This window comes from Miscanthus floridulus, chromosome 14 (assembly GCF_019320115.1).
Source record: "Miscanthus floridulus cultivar M001 chromosome 14, ASM1932011v1, whole genome shotgun sequence".
Taxonomy (NCBI): domain Eukaryota; kingdom Viridiplantae; phylum Streptophyta; class Magnoliopsida; order Poales; family Poaceae; genus Miscanthus; species Miscanthus floridulus.
Genome location: NC_089593.1, coordinates 96,242,839 through 96,261,542, shown reverse-complemented (window position 1 = coordinate 96,261,542; position 18,704 = coordinate 96,242,839). Strand labels below are relative to the sequence as shown.

General features: G+C 43.8%; 1 protein-coding gene across 1 annotated transcript; it reads right to left on the bottom strand.

Annotated features, from left to right (window-relative positions):
* Positions 1 to 9,107: 9,107 nt before the first annotated feature.
* LOC136505910 (protein YABBY 6-like) lies at positions 9,108 to 17,362 on the bottom strand. The gene is made up of 6 exons (XM_066501037.1): positions 16,922 to 17,362; positions 12,959 to 13,081; positions 11,885 to 12,038; positions 11,684 to 11,732; positions 11,450 to 11,525; positions 9,108 to 9,522 (listed from the first exon to the last, which is right to left on the bottom strand). Exons 1-6 carry the CDS (start codon positions 16,994 to 16,996, stop codon positions 9,403 to 9,405), a joined length of 597 nt encoding a protein of 198 aa, XP_066357134.1. The 5' UTR covers positions 16,997 to 17,362; the 3' UTR covers positions 9,108 to 9,402.
* Positions 17,363 to 18,704: the final 1,342 nt, after the last annotated feature.

Sequence of the window (18,704 nt, the reverse complement as noted above, 5' to 3'; positions counted from 1 at the left end):
TGATCAGGCACGCACGCACGCACGCGCGACAGATGAGTGAAATTTTTGCAGTTTAGTCCTTTTTAAAAACTATTTCTATAAGTAGACCCCTCTAGAAACTATTTTTAAAAATAGACCTAACCCTCGGCGTTAAATAATAAAACGCTGATATCTTCCTGTTGACGTTATGTCAAAATACGCCAAAGTCTGCCACATCAGCACCAGCGTGGCGTGTCACTGCCAGACCTCGGCGTGAGATCATTCCACGCCGACCCGTTAAATATCGGCGTTTAGTAGTCTCACGCCTAGGACCTGGACGCTTTAAAACGCCGGTTTGCTTCCTGGCGATTTGCTACTTGCTACTTGCGGGGCATTTACTTTTGCGATCGGCGCTGTTTAGGCAGCAGGCAGCAAGCCGGGTGTTTGCCCCTTGATCAAGCAAAACAAGTCATGTATTAAAAAAAAACATCTCTAATCGGTCCAGGGACGGACCTACAGGGTATGCAGGATGGGCCACCGCATACCCTGGAGTCCGCCAGTCATAGAGATAGGTAGAAATTTTCAATGTTAAAAAAAAATTGCATAAGAAATTTTTTTGGTTTACCGAATTGCATAAGAATTTTTTTTTGCTACACATACCCAGAGGTAAAAACCTAGGTCCGTCACTAAATCGGCCAGGCGATACGTACTCGACTTAGCTTCTTCTCTCCGTCCGCATCCTTCCGGGTACGTACCCAAAGCTTCATTCTACTCGTTCCATTCTAAATTATAAGTTGTTCTATTTTTTAAAAAATATTTTTTTATGCACATAGATAGATATAGACTATGTCTACATATGTAATAAAAGATTTGTACGTAGAAAAGTCAAAAGAACTTTCGTCCAAAGGAAAGGATTGATTAAAAAAGAAAATCAATCCTTTCCTTTGGACGAAAGTCCTTTTGACTTTTCTACGTACAAATCTTTTATTACGTATGTAGACATAGTCTATATCTATCTACGTGCATAATAATTTTTTTTAAAAAATAGAACAACTTATAATTTAGAATGGAACGAGTAGAATCAAGCTTTGGGTACGTACCCGGAAGTGTAACAGAACCGACCAATTATACGAAATTAAGTAAGAAAATCATCCACCAGAGCAGACGATTTAGCAAACTTAAGCCCGTATAACCCGGTAGTCCGTGAAATCACGAAGGATTTCAAACCAACTCACGTACCAGCCAAGATCGTAATAAGTTTAGTAGTCACCATCACATATTACATAAAAGTTCGCATCTCAGATACATCAGAGTTTAAACATAGTTATTACAAAACGAGTTCAAATAGAAGTAGCGGAAGCCATTTGTTCAAAACCACACACACTCACACGGAGTTCAAATACAGTGCCAGCTAATGATCATCTCCAACAAAAGCATCAGACGAGACTTAAGGAATGACCATGCCCATGGTCCTAAGCATCACCCATCGTAGGATAAAGGCAGTTGATACAGTAGCCGTAATACATCTGCCCATCTGCAACAAGTGGGAATAAAACCTGAGTACGAGAAGGTACTCAGCTAGACTTACTCGACATAACCGAAAATAAAATGACACCAAGGATATGAAGGGCTTTATAGTAGGGTAGCTGACTCATTTGCAAAAAGAGGCATTTTTAGTATTTCAAGAACCTTTCCAGAAACATTATTGTCAAGTTAATTATTATTAACCTGTCGACTACATTTGCACCTATACTAGAGCAAGCATGTGATTAAGCAAATAATGATAACCAACGATCATTAACAACTTCCATAATGTCATATTCGTTATAAATGTCCAAGTGCTCCATTAACATTACTACGATGAAGTCACTCAAGTCAAGTGCTCACTATCCAGGAGCGATGGCGATTCGAATCGATTCCTAACCAGCTGGTGATTTATTCCTTACACAAACCTCACTCACCCGCTAAAGTGAGGTATCGGTCACCGAGTCAACTATCCAGGAAAAATCTCGAGTTTGCTAGGAACCACATGTACCCGGGGGCCGACCGACTGCCCTTTGGTCTTATCATCGCGCCCCCGTGTCCTACCACACCTGCTCCGGTACAGTGCGCTGCAGGCAATCTACTCGGTCCGAATAATCTCCCAGCTTCGCGGTCGAAAGGTACTTTATTCGGCCAGCTAAATGTAAGGCATGCGTTCAACATGACCAGAGGCCCAACAACGGTCGGTCCTTAATCGACACAGACGGAAGGCACTACAGTCCAAAACTCTGTAAGTCTTCGTCCGGTCTCAACTTCAAATTAACACTTAGTTATACCATGACTACATAGTTATCCAAACAGATCCAGGTAACCACCTATAGCTCGCAGGTGATAGGAAATCACCTGACTTCTATCGGTCTAAGCCAGCTAAGCATTGACTCGACTGCGGATATCAGGGTAACAAGGATATAGTATAACAAAGGTAGACAAGGTATAATGCAGCAACGGTTGCAAACAACTCCTGAACGTAATGCATCAATTAAAGTAAAGCATTTAATTAATAATTGCAAACCGGGGAGAAAAATGCTCCGGGCTTGCCTCTCTCGAAGGAGCTCGAACGGTGATCGGGGCACTCCGGAAGTTCTTCAACGTCCTCCTCGTCTGCTTCGGTCACTTCCTGCAGCTGCACCTCGAGCTGCTCCTCAGGTATGACGACTGGGCTCTCGGTTTGCGATCCTGTATGATGCAGGTGCGTAAGTGCTTATGCAAAAGGTGCATCGGATGAAATGAACACAATGGATATGCTTGAATGCAAGGTAGTCAACATCATCCAAGAACATGTACTACAAGCACATGTCATCTACTGCATTCTCTTCTACTACTAATATGCTAAGTCAACACATCTCATTAAATGCTTCAAAGATACACCAAAGCTTCACTAATTTCTTAATCATGCACCAAGCAACATTTGATTAAACCCTAATTAATAATAGGTTTGAATAGCAACATCTATTTTTATAGCTTAGAAAAATCTTAGAAAATTACCATAGCACGGTACTACCCTAAGTAGTCTACCATTAAATTTTTATGACATTTGAATAAGTGGAGTAGCCTACACAAAAATGACAAGCTATGGCATAATTATGAACATGAAAATACTTTGTATTATGAAAAGTGTCAAACAAAAGATGTAATATTTTTCCTATGTTCTATACAGTAAATAATCATTGCACAAAAATTATCACATGCATGTTTTATACAAATTTTGCTCTCTAGCAAAAATAACAAAAATCAGCCATTAAAGGCACTTGAACTACACCTCACAATTTTTCTACAGGACATGCATGGAATATATTTTTCACAGGAAGTACATTACACAAGAAGAGTAACAAACTTGGAATCATATTTTTCTGATCTTTCTATGATTTATTATGACTTTCTCAAGAAAACAGCAATTTCAATGATTAAATAAAACTCCACAGAAAAGTATCTCAAGAATGACATGCAATATTTTTATCATGTAGATCTGGTGACAAGAAGCACAACAAAATTTGTTGCACCATTTTTGGAGCAATATAACTAGAGATATACATTTTACAAGCTTTGTAAATCAATTTCTAAAATCATTTTCTTTAACACTGAAATTCCACCGACCCAACACTGCTAGGTGCACCCGGTGCAGTGCACCCAGAGGGGCTGCCAGGCGAGACCCTTGGTCAAACTGGGCCCACGCGTCAGCCGGAGCCGAGCAGGGCCGTCGCTGACCGGCCGACGCTCGCCACCGGTGAGCTTGCTGGCGGTGAGGTCACCACCAGGGGCACTCCGCGACGAGGCGGACCCGATGCGCCAAGAACGAGCACGGGAGAAGCTCGGAAGGAAGCTCGGCGGCGCGCATGGCGGATCGGAGGCGTGTCTCGTCGGTGGTACGCCGACTCCGGCCATGGCAGAGCGCGGGGAGACGCGCACGAGCTTCGCGATGGCAAGGCGGTGCTCATGCGTGCGAAAAGAAGGAGAGAGGTGGAGCGGAGGCAAGCTGTCCGCGCGGAGCCAAGCTCCAGCGAGGAAGAGCTTACTCCGGCGAGGAATTACCGGCCGGAGAGGACTTACCCCAGCGAATTGGCGTGAGCACCGGTTGCGAAAAGTGGAGGTGATGCTGCTGGCGAGATGGAGAGGTTGACGGCGAGCTGGGATGGCCGGGCGAGCTACTTCCGGCGAGGCGCGGCGCGCGGTGGCGGAGACGGGCGTGCGCTGCTGCTGTCGCTGCTGCTGAGCGAGCGAGAGAGCGAAGTGGAGGAGTGAGGAGGAGCGCAGCGCGGTCGGGCAGGTGAAGGCGCGACAGGAGGGCGCGGGGCAGGCCAGGGCTGCCGCGCGGCGTGCGTCGCCGGCGCATGGCGGCCACGCGGCGTGCGCGCTCTGCGTCGGCCAGGCGCGGCGCTTTGCGAGCTGGGTCGAAGGCGAGGCTGCGGCCCATTTAATGAAAAATGTTCTTTTTCAAATTCTTTCCAAATCCTTTTTCATTCAAATGAAATTTTGAACTATTTCAAAGCAGTTTCAAAAGTTGGTGTAAAAATGAAAGTTGTTCCATTTTTCAAGATCTACAATTTTGCTTTTATGACCAAAGTCAAATTCCAAATAGATTTTGAATTACAAAATAAAATTGATATTAATTCAAAACCCTAATTTTGGAGAATTATTTTAAAAGCATAATTTGGTAAAACTTTGAATATGAACTTTGCTCCAAATTGCATCCTAATTATTTCCAAGTTAATTTAATGATAAAAATAAGTAATCATGGCATCCAAACATGAGCATGGCATTTCACATTGTTTGAAACATGAATAAATTTCAATCAACTTAAGCATCACATGAAATGATACTTCATTTCTTTCGAAATGAAATGCGTGAATGATGCTTATGCATGAGGTGATGATGATTATGCTCATGGGATGGAATGTTTGTGCATACTTAACACCGAGGTGTTACAGGAAGGATGCGGACGGAGAGAAGAAGCTAAGTCGAGTACGTATCGCCTGGCCGATTAGAGATGTTTTTTTTAATACATGACCTGTTTTGCTTGATCAAGGGGCAAACACCCGGCTTGCTGCCTGCTCCCTAAACAGCGCCGATCGCAAAAGTAAATGCCCCGCAAGTAGCAAGTAGCAAATCGCCAGGAAGCAAACCGGCGTTTTAAAGCGTCCAGGTCCTAGGCGTGAGACTACTAAACGCCGATATTTAACGGGTCGGCGTCGAATGATCTCACGCCGAGGTCTGGCAGTGACACGCCACGCTGGTGCTGATGTGGCAGACTTTGGCGTATTTTGACATAACGCCAACACGAAGATATCAGCGTTTTATTACTTAACGCTGAGGGTTAGGCCTATTTTTAAAAATAGTTTCTAGAGGGGTCTACTTATAGAAATAGTTTTTAAAAAGGACTAAACTGCAAAAATTTCACCGACAGATGATGCATGGCTTCTGCAGGCTGCCGCAGCACTATACTCCGTAGTACGTTCCCCTCACCTCCGTAGTACGTTCGCGTCGCATGAAGCGTCATATCCCCCATCATTGCGTTGCATGTCTCCCTTGGGCGATTTGACATAAAAAAAACTTTGGTCAGGCTTTGCACGATCGGTGCAGGCGTGTGGAATTGCCATGCCAGGCGAGTGACCGAGACGCCAAGAAGGTGTGAGAAATAGAAATGTCTCAACCGATCGATCAGGAGTACAAAGCGACGCCAGCAACAAGCGGATGTGGATGTGGATGATCCGAAGTAGAAAGCGACGGCGACAACAAGCGGTGTTTGCCCAATTGCTTCCAGTAAAATTTCTTAATATGTGGTGACTTCAGGATCTTTTCCTACTACTTGCGCCAAATATGTCTAGCCTTCCTGTGTTTTTACTTGATTTTGCACCATGCTCAGAAAAACACAAGTTGTATTATGATGGTAGTGTTAGCTCCAAGTGGCATATAAATGAGATAAAAGCATAGAATGCTTAAATGTAATATGAAAGGTGTTACGCTAACTCACGCCAACAAAATGCCACCCGGTGTTGCCTAAGGGCTCAAGCAAATTATTTCTCAAGGTTGAGGATGTACTCTCATAGCCTAACCAACTCAATAGAAGGAATGATACATTCCTAATTTACTTTGCACTTGCCTCCAATATGCTCATTATTCCCTGTCAACGTCTAGATTTTTAAGCGCGCAAGAGGAAGTAGACGGGTTAAGTTGAAAAGAGAGGATTGATTTGACAAGGGCCATGTGTCCTGCTTGGCTTGTATTTCTTCTGTGCGTGAGGTGACCAACCTCTTTGTCCACTAATAGAGGTTGAAAACCCACTCATCAACAGATCCATATTGTGCTAAGCGGCATACCCAAGTACTTGACAGGAAGCCCATGTGCACAATTGGGATTCAAAAAAGTACTTAGTCAACGATTTTTTCTCACAACACGGACTGGTGCGACAAGGGTCTTTGGGAAGTTTGTGCTTAACCTAATCCCTAAAATGCTGCAAAACTTGGACTTCTTTTGGGTAGATTTCATGAAAATTGTAGCGTCATCTGCATACGTGACAACGGACCAGTACGTGGACATGCACCATTACTCATCCACTTAATTAGTATACTGATGAAGAGATCCAAATCATTAGTGGCCCCCCCTAGGATATTGTTCAACTAGTTCTGCCACTAATATAACTACAGTAACTCTTACTATATATACCTAATGCATGCATGGAACGTTAAGTTCTTACCGATCCACTCACTCCATATAATTCAACAAATGCAATGCCAATTCACTGCAAGCGCTTTGCTGCTGCCATATATGCAAGCGGGCCGGCCGGGGTTTTAATTCCACGCCTGCAACGACGTCGGATATGGCATCTTCTTCAGAATTCTTCAGACCAGAATGCAGCATGTGTCGCCCGAGGACAGCGCGGCCGCGGAAGCGGCCGTTTTCATTCTTGTAGGGGACCGGTCGTCCGGCTGACCGGAGACGCCCGGCGTTAATGCCATGTCGCCTTGTGCCTGGCCGGTGCTCAGCTCGCCGGCCGGCCGGAATTAACCTCAGCCCTGAGCATGAGCCTGGCAGCAGCCTTCCCCTAAATTATTACTACTATTGTACCTACACTTTTCTGACGCTTTGGTTTCTGCATGGACAACCGAGAGAAGCATATACTACACTAGTAGAGAACAGACCTTTCATCCGAGGTTAAAATGGGCTCTAGTCCCGGCATTTTTTTGCGCCTGGGACTAGAGAGACCTTTAGTCCCGGTTGGTGTCTCCAACCGGGACTAAAGGTCCCTGCCCAACGGCTACTGCGCTCGGCACAGTGGCAGGGGACCTTTAGTCCCGGTTGGAGACACCAACCGGGACTAAAGGTGGACCTTTACTCCCGGTTGGAGCCACCAACCGGGACTAAAAGTCCCCAACCTTTAGTCCCGGTTGGTAACACCAACTGGGACTAAAGGTAGACCCTTTAGTCCCGGTTGGTAACACCAACCCGGACTAAAGGACCCTTTAGTCCCGGTTGGTAATACCAACCGAGACTAAAGGTCCCCTGATGGGTTAGTTCAAAAGGGAAGCATCCCATCCTTTATCAGATGTGCTGTGTAGGTGGGGTGGTAAGCTACGCGCGAGGCAATACATGAGGTCTTGGATTCGAATCTCACGGGACGCAGCGGTGGGAGGCATTATTTTTTTTAAAGCTGGGAGGACCTTTAGTCCCGGTTGGTGTTACCCTGACCCGGGACTACCTTTAGTCCCGGATGCTTGCTCCCGGGTGGGGAACCGGGACTAGAAGGGGTTCCCCACCGGGAGTAAAGCTTTGTTCTATACCAGTGCTAGCTACTACTCCATATATATATGGCAATGGCGCGTGTCAGACCGTCAGCGACTCAAGAATTTCTTGGTTGCTAGAATGCCATTTGCACACCAACTACTGCTGGTACCTCCTCCTCTTTGTACTATGAGCTACTCCCTCCATCCCAAAATAACCGCTGTTCTAGTTTTCCGAGAAATAACTTTGACTAATTTTATATAAAAATATATTCATATTTATGGTACACAATTAATATCATTAGATAGATCGTTGAATTTAATTTCATAATAAATTTATTTGGAGATATAAATGTTGCACGTATTTTCTATAAATCTAGTCAAACTTATGGCACGAAAATCCAAAATGACAGTTAATTTGGGACCGAGGGAGTATACAATGTGCTTTATGATACATGCATGCATATATGTATACATGATCCATCCATCCATGCATGCCTTAGGCTCCGTTCGGCTGGCAGAATTTTGGCTGAAACTGGCTGAAAAACACTGTTCTGGCTGAATTGTTGTGAGAGAAAAATACTGTTCTGGCTGAAAAAAGAAGCCGAACAAGTCGAATATAGGGTAAGCCGAACGGGGATATGTACATATGTTTACTGCACTATGTGTAGGTCTGCTGCCACACTAGCTACTTAATGAAGTGATGAAATGGCATGGAAAACATGATGCTGCTGCCCCTGCACTGCTCATTCAGACTTCAGAAGCAAGCGCTACCATATACTCCCTCCGTTCCAAATTATAACTCACTTTGACTTTTTTTAGTACATCTATTTTACTTTGTATCTATATATAATAATATGTCTAGATACATAGCAAAATGGATGAATAAAAAAAAATCAAAGCGACTTATAATTTGGAATGGATAAAGTATCTATCTATCTGTGGTCCAGTCATCCCACTAAAACTGTAACAGATGAAAAGAGGGCCAAGATGATTACTGCTAATGCAATTATCACTGTCGTCAGGAATGCGACAGTGTACGTACATCGAACACATTCATTGATTATATATAGTAATACTTTGCTACCGTGCCTAGTTTTGTTTCTCTGTAAAATCCAACACATTGCCGCTTGTGTGTTCGAAAAAAGAAAAAGACAAACAGCACTAAATGTGAAAAAAAATAGTGAAGTTCTAAAGGAAATTGTTCTGTCATCAATCGATGCACAAATTAAAAGAGATTGCATTCCAGTACACAGTTATGTATACATGAGCTGCAAACCAAACTAATTAACACATATGTGCGCTGCATTCAAACAATCGGTTCCTCTCTTTAATTTGGTGATGAGATTGATAGATATATAGTTTGATAATTCCAAACAAAAATTCACACAGTAATAGTATGGTAGGTCAAATGATTTATTAAGTCTTCTCAGTTCAACCAATGCAAGCGCATGGCGCCTAATAGCAATTCATGTGATTGTATGCTTCACTTTCCCACTTATCACTCACCACTATTACTATGTACAGTACATCTCTTCACATGTTTTTCACCCATTAAAAAGGTATAAGGTATAATATATAACTTAATTTTCCCTTTTCCCCTTAATTCTTTACTCACAGTACATTATAATTTGTGGTATTAATTCTTCCACCCGGCCAGTTGATGATTGATGAGCGCGGACATCTATCAGTAGAAACCTTGGATCTTCTTCGGAGCCGGTGCTGCTGCGACAGCCTCATCCACTAGCTTCTTGCCACCCTCTCGTCCGGAGTTTAAACCAAAATGGATATTTGGATAATGTGCCCACTGCAACAGTATGCAAAATAATTAATGCTAATTAGTTCAGGCGTCCTCTCTCACTACCGGAAACAGTCAATTTGCCGAGTGTTTATTTGTTTGCCGAGTGTATTCCCTCGGGCACTCGGCGAATAAATTCTTTGCCGAGTGCTATCCTAAAAACACTCGGCAAAAATGAGAGTTTGCCGAGTGTCAAACAAAAAACATTCGGCAAATAGAGGATTTGCTGAGTGTTACGAAAAAACACTCGGCAAAGGAAGGTTCGCCGTGTGTCTTAAAATCAACACTCGGCAAAGTTATAAAAAAAAACCGCCCGCAATAAAAACCGTCCCCTCCCCTCCCAGTCCTTCTCGTCCCGCCCGCCCCTCCCATCCCGCACCCGCCCCACTCCTCCCGCACTCGCCCGCGCCCTCCTCCTCCGCCCCCTCACCTCGCTCCCCTCCCTCCTCCTCCGCCGCCCCTCCGTCCCTCCCCTCCTCCCGCCGCGCCGGCGGCCGGCCCCTCCCTCCTTCCCTCTTCTTCTTCCCCGCCGGCTGCTAGCCCCTCCCTCCCTCCCCGCCTCCTCCGCCGCCCTCCCTCCCTCCCCTCCTCCCGCCGCGCGGTGGCCAGCCCCTCCCTCCCTCACTCCCCTTCTTCTTCCCCGCCGGCGGCCGGCCCATCCCTCCCTCCCCTCCTCTCGCCGCGCTGGGATCCGGCCCCTCCCCTCCCTCCCCTCTTCTTCCCCGTCGGCGACCGCCGGATCCGGCCCCTCCCTCCCTCCCCTCCTCCCGCCACGCCGGATCCGGCCCCTCCCCTCCCTCCCCTTCTTCTTCCCCGCCGGTGGCTGCCGGATCTGGCCCCTCCCCTCCCTCCCCTTCTTCTTCCCCGCCGGTGGCCGCTGGATCCGACCCCACCCCTCCCCTCCCCTTCTTCTTCCCCACCGGCGGTCGTCGGATCCGGCCCCTCCCCTCCCTCCCCTTCTTCTTCACGGCGATGGCGCAGGGAGGCTCGGCCCCTCCCGGCGATGCGTCGTGCGCCCAGCGGCGGGGGGCCGCGCGCGCCACTGCGACGGCCCTACAACGGCGGCGCCTCCCGAGCCCGAGCAGCGGTCCCAGTGGTGGCTCCTGCCCCCAGCTGCGGTGGCGGCTTCGCCGGAGGCGGATCCGGCCCTCCCTCTCTCCCTCGTCGCACATCTGGCCAGATCCCATGGAAGACCGCGCGGATCTGGTGGTGGAGCGGCGGATCCGGCTTGGGCACGGCGTGGCGCCCTCTCTCCTTCCTCTGGCGGCGGATCCGATGGAGCCATTCGCGGATCTAGTGGTGCAGCGGCGGTTCTGGCTCGGGCGCCCTCTCTCCTTCCTCTGGCGACGGATCCGGTGGAGACGCTCGTGGATCTGGTGGTGGAGCGGCGGATCCGGCTCAGGCGCGGTGGTGGTGGTGGTGGCCGGCGCACCCTACGCGTGGATGGCGGCGGCGGAGCTGGTGGTGTGGGCGTGGATGGTGGCCTGCCTTTTTTATTTTTTTTATTTTTGAAAAAAAGTTTGCCGAGTGTTTTTTTGCACTCGGCAAAGTCTTTGCCGAGTGTCCGACAAAAAACACTCGGCAAACATGAGTTTGCCGTTAAAGGGTTTGCCGAGTGTAACACTCGGCAAACCCTAGGCCAAGTGTTTCTGTGTCTTCGCCGAGTGCCCCCGGCACTCAGCAAAGCTGACGGATCCGGTAGTGTCTCTTCGAAATTTCTAACAAGTGACAGGATAGTCACCCATGTTTTCTAGTTAAAGAAGATGAGATTAGGGTGCGACTAAAAGGTGTAGTGGGGACCAGTGTGAAGGTCAGAGAGTAAGACATTGACTCAAAAGTGAAAACCATAGAATTCTTGGCTAGAATTTATATTAAGCTAGAATGACACACGTAGTTATTATAGAGAACGATGGAAGATTACACACACAATGCTTACATTCTTGGCTGCTGTGCTGAAGGCTTCCCTGTGGCTAATGTCGGGGTTGTTCGCCTTGATCCTGCGTATCTCTTCCCTGCACGTGAATATACATGTATGCGCACAATGTTTATTTGGTTGAATCAAACATAAGCTGTTGAGGTCTCCATAGAAAAATATATAACTTGCAATTTCTTTATATATAACATGCAAAAGATCCATGGACATAATAAGGAAATTAAAGGCTTAACTCACTTGATGAATCTGTTATACGCCGATGGAACCCGTTGCCTCTTCTCTGGAGCTATTATTTCAAGCAAGAATTAGAAAAAAAAAGTTAATTAAGTAAAAATGTATTGACTTATGATTGCATGTAGATGCTAAGCTAAAAAGTATGCCCATATATAGATTCCAAAGCATGGTCAGTGCAAATAATAACAAAGATATGCAACTTACGACGAGCATTATTCAGTGTTTGTTCCTGCAGCAGGTGCTCGTTTTGCGGCGAGTACATCACTGGAAGTCGGAACTTTGAGGACGAAGAACCGAGCTCCAAATGGCCGCACTGATCATGCAAGGTGCCACTGATGCCATGGACCTTGATGTTCTCCTGTTAACAATCAAAAAATTAACTGAGTATAATTAAGTGTATAACGCATGTTAATTAATCACAAAAGATTATCAGTAGTACTTGCATTGGTGCAAATTACTAAATCTAACGAAATTCCTGTCATGCATGTGGCAATAATGGGACTAACTTACAGTTAGCTAAAACAGTAAAACTCCAAGACCAATATGATGCTGTAAACTTCTCTTCTCCAGACAGAATGTACCAAACGTAGCAGTGCTCGTACGGCCTGATTTGTACGTTGTAGCACTGTGGAAAAAGACATCGAAGTGACTTGTGCCTGCGTAGCGTCGCTTCTGCTAGCAGCTATTGCAGGCTAATTAGCTACTAGAGAGTTTGATTGCAGTATTGGCATGCTGTAGATACGTCACTAGCTAGCGCAGACGACATGGATCAATGCAGGGCTAATCACTGTTTATGTATCAATAGTCAGGAAAGCCGTTCAACGCATGCATAGGATCCCACTTTTACAGACTGATCCTTTTCAGACACTGTATTGTACAGAGACATTGCAACTGTTTCTGTACTTCACCTAACATGAGTTCTAATTATATATGAACTCAACCATGAATTGTTTTCAGTTTCAGTAGATATCTGTAATTCTACATATGCTACTTATTAGTGAAAACACAGAAAAATAAAAGAAGTAGTTTTTTTAATCGAACGAAGTAGGAGAGCTGCCAGGACTACTGCCCTCCACCTCTCCAGCTTTCTGGCCGGTTCTGTGGTTAATATATCACGTGGGGACTCGTCCGCCCACCCAGTACAACGACACAAGGGAAACAACAGAAAAACAACAACAGCGCGGAAGCAACAAAAACAAAACAACAAAAACCACGCCCAGTGAAGCAGTGATGTTTTCAGTATATGTATGTTTTTTTGTGTGGGTATCCAATTGTTACCTGGAGCTGATCTTGTTCTGGGAGTGAGTGCATCAGTGCTCTCAGGTTCACTGACAGTAGATTTGTGCAGTGTCCACACCGAACTGTCACGATGTTGAGCATGCTATTCCCCGGGACACTCACCTGCAATCACGGTACGATTAGCCATAGATCGAATACCAACATATGACAGATCGAGATCTATATATATATATATATATATATATATATATATATATATATATAGAGAGAGAGAGAGAGAGAGAGAGAGAGAGAGAGAGAGTTGTGATGAACACATTAACAAAAAATGAGAAATAAATGAAATCAAAGATCAAGGTAGATCGAAAAAGACTCGAGTGAGATTTTACACCAGGTAGCTTTTCTAGCCCTACTTTTGTTGTTGTCAGTTTGTCACTTTAAGCAGCTACATCAACAAGCAGCAGCTGCTGCTGGTCCAATACATGACTTTTATCAGACGCTTGTTACTATTGCTGCCTGCTGATGGTTCTCACTTTCCTAACACCTGCATGACGATCACTTTTGTTCTCTTGTTTCCCATGCTTTCTCTCTCTTGGGAGTATCTCACTCCCAAAACAATGAATAAACAAAGTCCATGGATGACCCCTAGCAACAATGATTGTGTATGTAGGTGTGTTTAGCCCATGCAGATGTACACACACAAAAGGCCAAGGTGGATGGATTGCTAGCTGCCATGCTGTGTGTGTGTGCATGTGCCTGATCAGACACATGCTAACAAGAGAGAGATCGAAGAGGGAGAGGGTGTGTGATATGATGTCCTAGATAGTGGTAGAACTGAATAATTCGTAGATCAAGCGTGCTCATTGGCCACAGAAATGATAAAATAGTGAAGGCAGTAGAGGAAAAGAAGCAAAGATAGTGACACTTCATGCAAACCCACTTCACACACAAACTCACATGCAGAGAGATGTATGCTGCTAGTTGGTATGTCAGGTACAGTGCAAGGTGCTACTACTTGATCTGATTTATAAGCCCTTGTTTAGTTCGCGAAAAGTTTTCGCGAAAAGTGCTACAGTACCTATCACATCGAATCTTGCGATACGTGTATGGAGCATTAAATGTAGACGAAAAAAAAACTAATTGCACATTTTGATTGGAAATTGCGAGACGAACGTTTTGAGTCTAATTAGTCCATGATTGAACACTAATTGCCAAATAAAAACGAAAGTGCTACAGTAGCCAAATTTCCAACTTTTCGCGAACTAAACAAGGGCTAAGTTTTTCACCTTTTCTTGTTAACAGGAAGTCCAGTAAGCCTATAACTTCAGTAAGCTAACCAATACTTTATTTTCTGAGGAATACTTAGCTTGCTTATTATTGGATAATTTGGTACGGCAATCTTTGCAGAATTTTCTGTTGAGGCTTTATTTCAGCAAGCCCTAGCTAGCACACTTAGACTTAGTTGAGTTGAATTTATAAGCTAATATAACCATTAGGTTTGGTTGAATTCAAGTCAAGTTTAACAATTTGTAGTTTAAACCCAATTAGTTAGACACATTAGCATCGTCCTCAAGAGATTAAAATGAAGATCACCTGCCCATTTCACAAATGCTCCAAAGATTGCCGAAACTGGTCTTCGGCCCCTGGAGTACTTCACATGCACATCATTATGAAGCTAGTGAATCATGCAAAGGATGGTTTCTGTCTTCTGATAGCTTTATATATATTACCTCATGTACGAACTAATTGTCATCTCTCATGATCATTTAACTTACCAACAGTCGACATATATACGTACTAGCCAGCTAGCTGATTAATATATATAGTTTGCTCTGATTGTTCAAGGAATCACACTACACATACCACTGAAGTGTTTTAGCCAGCAATTTAATGTCTTCATGACAATCGATGGAATGAATAAGAAGTTAAAACTGAGCTATATATGGTACATGTATGCCATGTTATCTACATACGTAAGTTCATGCATGCACAATAATCTTAAGCAAAAAAAGGTTACTAGAAGCTATAAACGACGCTTTGACAAAATTAATTAAACCTTGCCATTTGTGGAAGTTAAAGATAGCTAAGCCGTGGCAAATGGTGATGCATTATTAGCAACCAAGCAAGAATACAAGAGGCCATGCATATTGATCCACACATATGAGTATAATCACATATCATCAAGCTGATATATGTACATACATGGAAAAGCATGTGTATGATCAGAAACAAGATTCCCAACTCTATTAATTTGGGTTCCGTTGTCGGTTGTACTTGTACACTGAAGTACTGTATGCACAATCGTTTATTGTATGCTTAATAACCACTCTGAGGTTATCTGCTTATTTTACTCAAATACCATGCATGCATGGGGGTGTAGGCTTGATGTCATGATGTGGTATAAGTGGAATACTGCCTGCAAGAATTCATCATGAATATTTCAAGCATATATATGCAGTAATAACTCAATCCTTTTTTTCTCTCTTTGATCGAACTTTTGTACATCAGAGATCAATTGGGGAAGGGGGGGGGGGGGGTCAAGATAATAATAAGAGAAGAAAAAATTAATTAAACATAGAAGATGGATATTAGCTTCAGTGCAAAAAGGAGGGGGGGGGGGGGGGGGGGGGGGGGGGGGGGGGCGGGGGCAGACTAGAGAGAAGGCAGTTCTGTACATAAATCATAGCTTTTGAAAGTTGGCTAGATGATTCAGCAGAAATAAGATGATTTGGCAGCTAGGTTAATTAGAATCAAATGATTTTCCCCTGTTAAGTTCTTCTTTGGAGCTGGACAAGGGTTTTATGCAATAAGAAATAAAGCAAAGGCAGCAGAAGCTGCAGGTACATGCCCTTAATTAATTTCAAAAGAAGCTTCATAACACTAAAATGATTATTATCATTCCATGTTGGTAATTTAAGGGAAATTCAAATCGTATATGTGTAAACATACGAATCGTATATGAAAAACTTGAAGACCTCTGAGTAAACTCAAATTAAGAACTTTAACCTAAAAGAAACTAAATATTTTACTTGTTTTTTAAACCTCTTTCTACATGCATGTATGCCTGTAATTATGCCCAAGTAGCAGAGTATATAACTCCTTTCTGGAAGATAGTGCATATTCAAGTAGTAAAATTCAATATTCATGCACATGTATGTATATACACTGCTACAGTTGCCTTTGATTTCTGTATGTGGACACTGTTCTCCACTAGTTTCAGGTTATTAAAATCAAAGGATTCAAGAGGGTGCAACACGAGGATAATGCAGGAATTTTGTTGTATCCCCAAGAAATGGCCCCGTTTGGCTTGCTGAATCTTGGCTGAAATTGGCTGAAAAACACTGTTCTGACTGAATTGTTGTGAGAGAAAAATACTGTTCTAGCTGAAAAAACAAGCCAAACAAGCCGGTTTCTGAGTAAGCCGAACGGGGCCATTTCTTGGGGATACAGTACAAAGCAGCCAAATAACAAATCTTGAGAACTTTCAGAAGAACATATTTAAATTGAATTATATATCCAACGAATTGATCGATTAACGCACCTGGCCTCGAACAATTAAAAACAATTCTTTCAAAGGAAACAAGAAATGGAAGAACATATAAAGTGGGAGCTTGAAAAGAGCAAATTAGGAACTAAATTTGAAGAAACTGAAGAAGCAGACATAAGATGCAGACCATGAACAAAGCCAATTGACTGCTCTTTTTGGTTAATTGGGAGAAAGGACGACTCTCAACTCTCAGCAAAAGCAGCTAGCAATAGAAAAGCAATTGGAAGAGAGTACAAACAAATTATGAAGATAGAACGAACAGGACAATTGTGTGGTGATGAGGGTGGGGTGCTCACCCAGGCAGTCACTTCTAGGTCCCTAGTCACTTCACAAGTGCACATAAATCATGAAAGCAGATTTACAGAGGCAGAGAAAGGGAAAGAGAGAATAACGAAAAAGTAGCAGATAGAGAGATCATCCGCACAGCAGGCAACATAGACAGATAGATCTTAGCTTACCGCGAGAACTGTGTTGCAGAAGTTGCAGTGCACATAGCACACATGATCTGCCGGCGCGATTTGGGCCGACGACATTCCTTCTGATCGGTCTCCGCCCACTGCCGCCGCCTCGCCGTGCGAACAACAACAGCAGTACTCTCGATCTCAGCTCCCGGCAACCAGCAAAAAGAAGAGCGAGGAGGAAGACCAACAGGTACAGCTCAGTTTGCAGCTAGAAAGGCAGCAGGCTAGGTTTGCACATCCATCCTACTGATATATATGTATCTCGAGTATATATGTGTTTGAGAGAGAGAGAGAGGGCGGCTCCGGGAGAGGATGGAAGGAGAGATTGAGCTATCCCGGCCACTTTCCTCTTTTCTTTTCGCGTTGAGAGAGAGAGAGAGTGATGAGAGATGGGGAGAGGAGAGAGGGCGTGTGGGGGCAAGCAAGGCAAGGCAAAGCAAAGCAATATAGGCAAGCACAGCAGCAGTGCTTTTATTTGTTGTGGTGGCCTCATGTGTGTGGAAGCAGCAATATGCTGGAGAGAGGGGAAATGCCATGATTGCTACAATATATGAGTGGGTGGGAGATACCCTCCTACCATGCATGTCTATCAATCTTGCAAACATGTACTCATTTCTTACTAAAATAAATGCATGTCTTACTTAGTTCAATTTTTTAGTTTGATCAGATTTATAAAAGAAATAATATGGCTAAGCATTTAGAGATATAAATATTAGTACTATTTTCTACGTAGCTAGTCAAGCTTTTTAAAAAATAACTCCTCATGAACAAGATATGCATTTATTTTGATACGGAGGGAATATAAATCATCTGTGCTATGCTTTCCTCCTCTCATAAATTGTCCACCTGCGAAAAAATCTGCACGCATTCAGTCACAGAATTGTTCAAGTATAGCAGTCACTAAATTTCCACTGCTACAGTCTGCAGCACCGGTTTCTTGGTTCTTGCAGGCTGCATTGACAGCAAAGTATGATAAAAAGAAATAGAGGTCCTCCTAGTTTACAATAAATAAGCATGCATGACAAGTCAATTGGACATGACCACCAGTCAATTCTCAGCACTCTCTTGGAGCAGTTTCTTTTAATCATAATTGGTTCTTTTTGGTTAATTATGTAGTAAAGTTAATATATTTATATATGCCGTTAATAAGTTAATATATTTATTTACATATACGGCTATGATAATCATGTGTATATATATATATATACTAGCTTATTGCTTTTGCCCACCTCTTTCTCTATGTTGCCAACTCTCAGCCTGTTCGCTTGCTCGTAAACGATCGTAAATTTCCAGCCGGGAACAGTATTTTTCTCTCACACCAAACCAGCCAGCAGTAAATAATCCACGATACGATACGGCCTCCGAACAGGCTGTCTAGCTTTTCGAGATAGTCTTTTAGAAAAAAATAATATAAAAGCTAAAATGGGGTTAATGATATATGGTACTGCAGGATAACTGAAGGGTTGGATACGCAGATGTCAAATAATAATGTAGGGACAGAGATAAGACAGTTAGGGTAAAAAGGGAGGACAAGTGGGTATGATGACCCATCTAATGTAATGTGGCATTAGCTTGTTTGGCTATATAACTAACTGCTTCTGGTCTTAAAATAATTGTGACAGAAAGCAGCTTTGTTTTTGTTAGGCTTGGACTACAGGAACCAAGGAATCAAAGATTTTTTTTATAATCCTGTTCGATCAATTGCTTGTCTAATTAAATATGACATGTTTGCTAGCTAGCACATTATCTTTATTTTTGTGCTCCTCTTTTCTTGGTCATC

What these genes read in the sequence shown, in the direction of transcription:
- LOC136505910 (XM_066501037.1), bottom strand. Translation starts at nt 16,996, where the DNA reads ATGTCGTCGGCCCAAATCGCGCCGGCAGATCATGTGTGCTATGTGCAC. An exon ending in TCTGCAACACAGTTCTCGCG is followed by an intron (nt 13,082 to 16,921) that starts GTAAGCTAAGAT and finishes CCGTGATTGCAG; the next exon opens with GTGAGTGTCCCGGGGAATAG. An exon ending in CAGAACAAGATCAGCTCCAG is followed by an intron (nt 12,039 to 12,958) that starts GTAACAATTGGA and finishes GATTGTTAACAG; the next exon opens with GAGAACATCAAGGTCCATGG.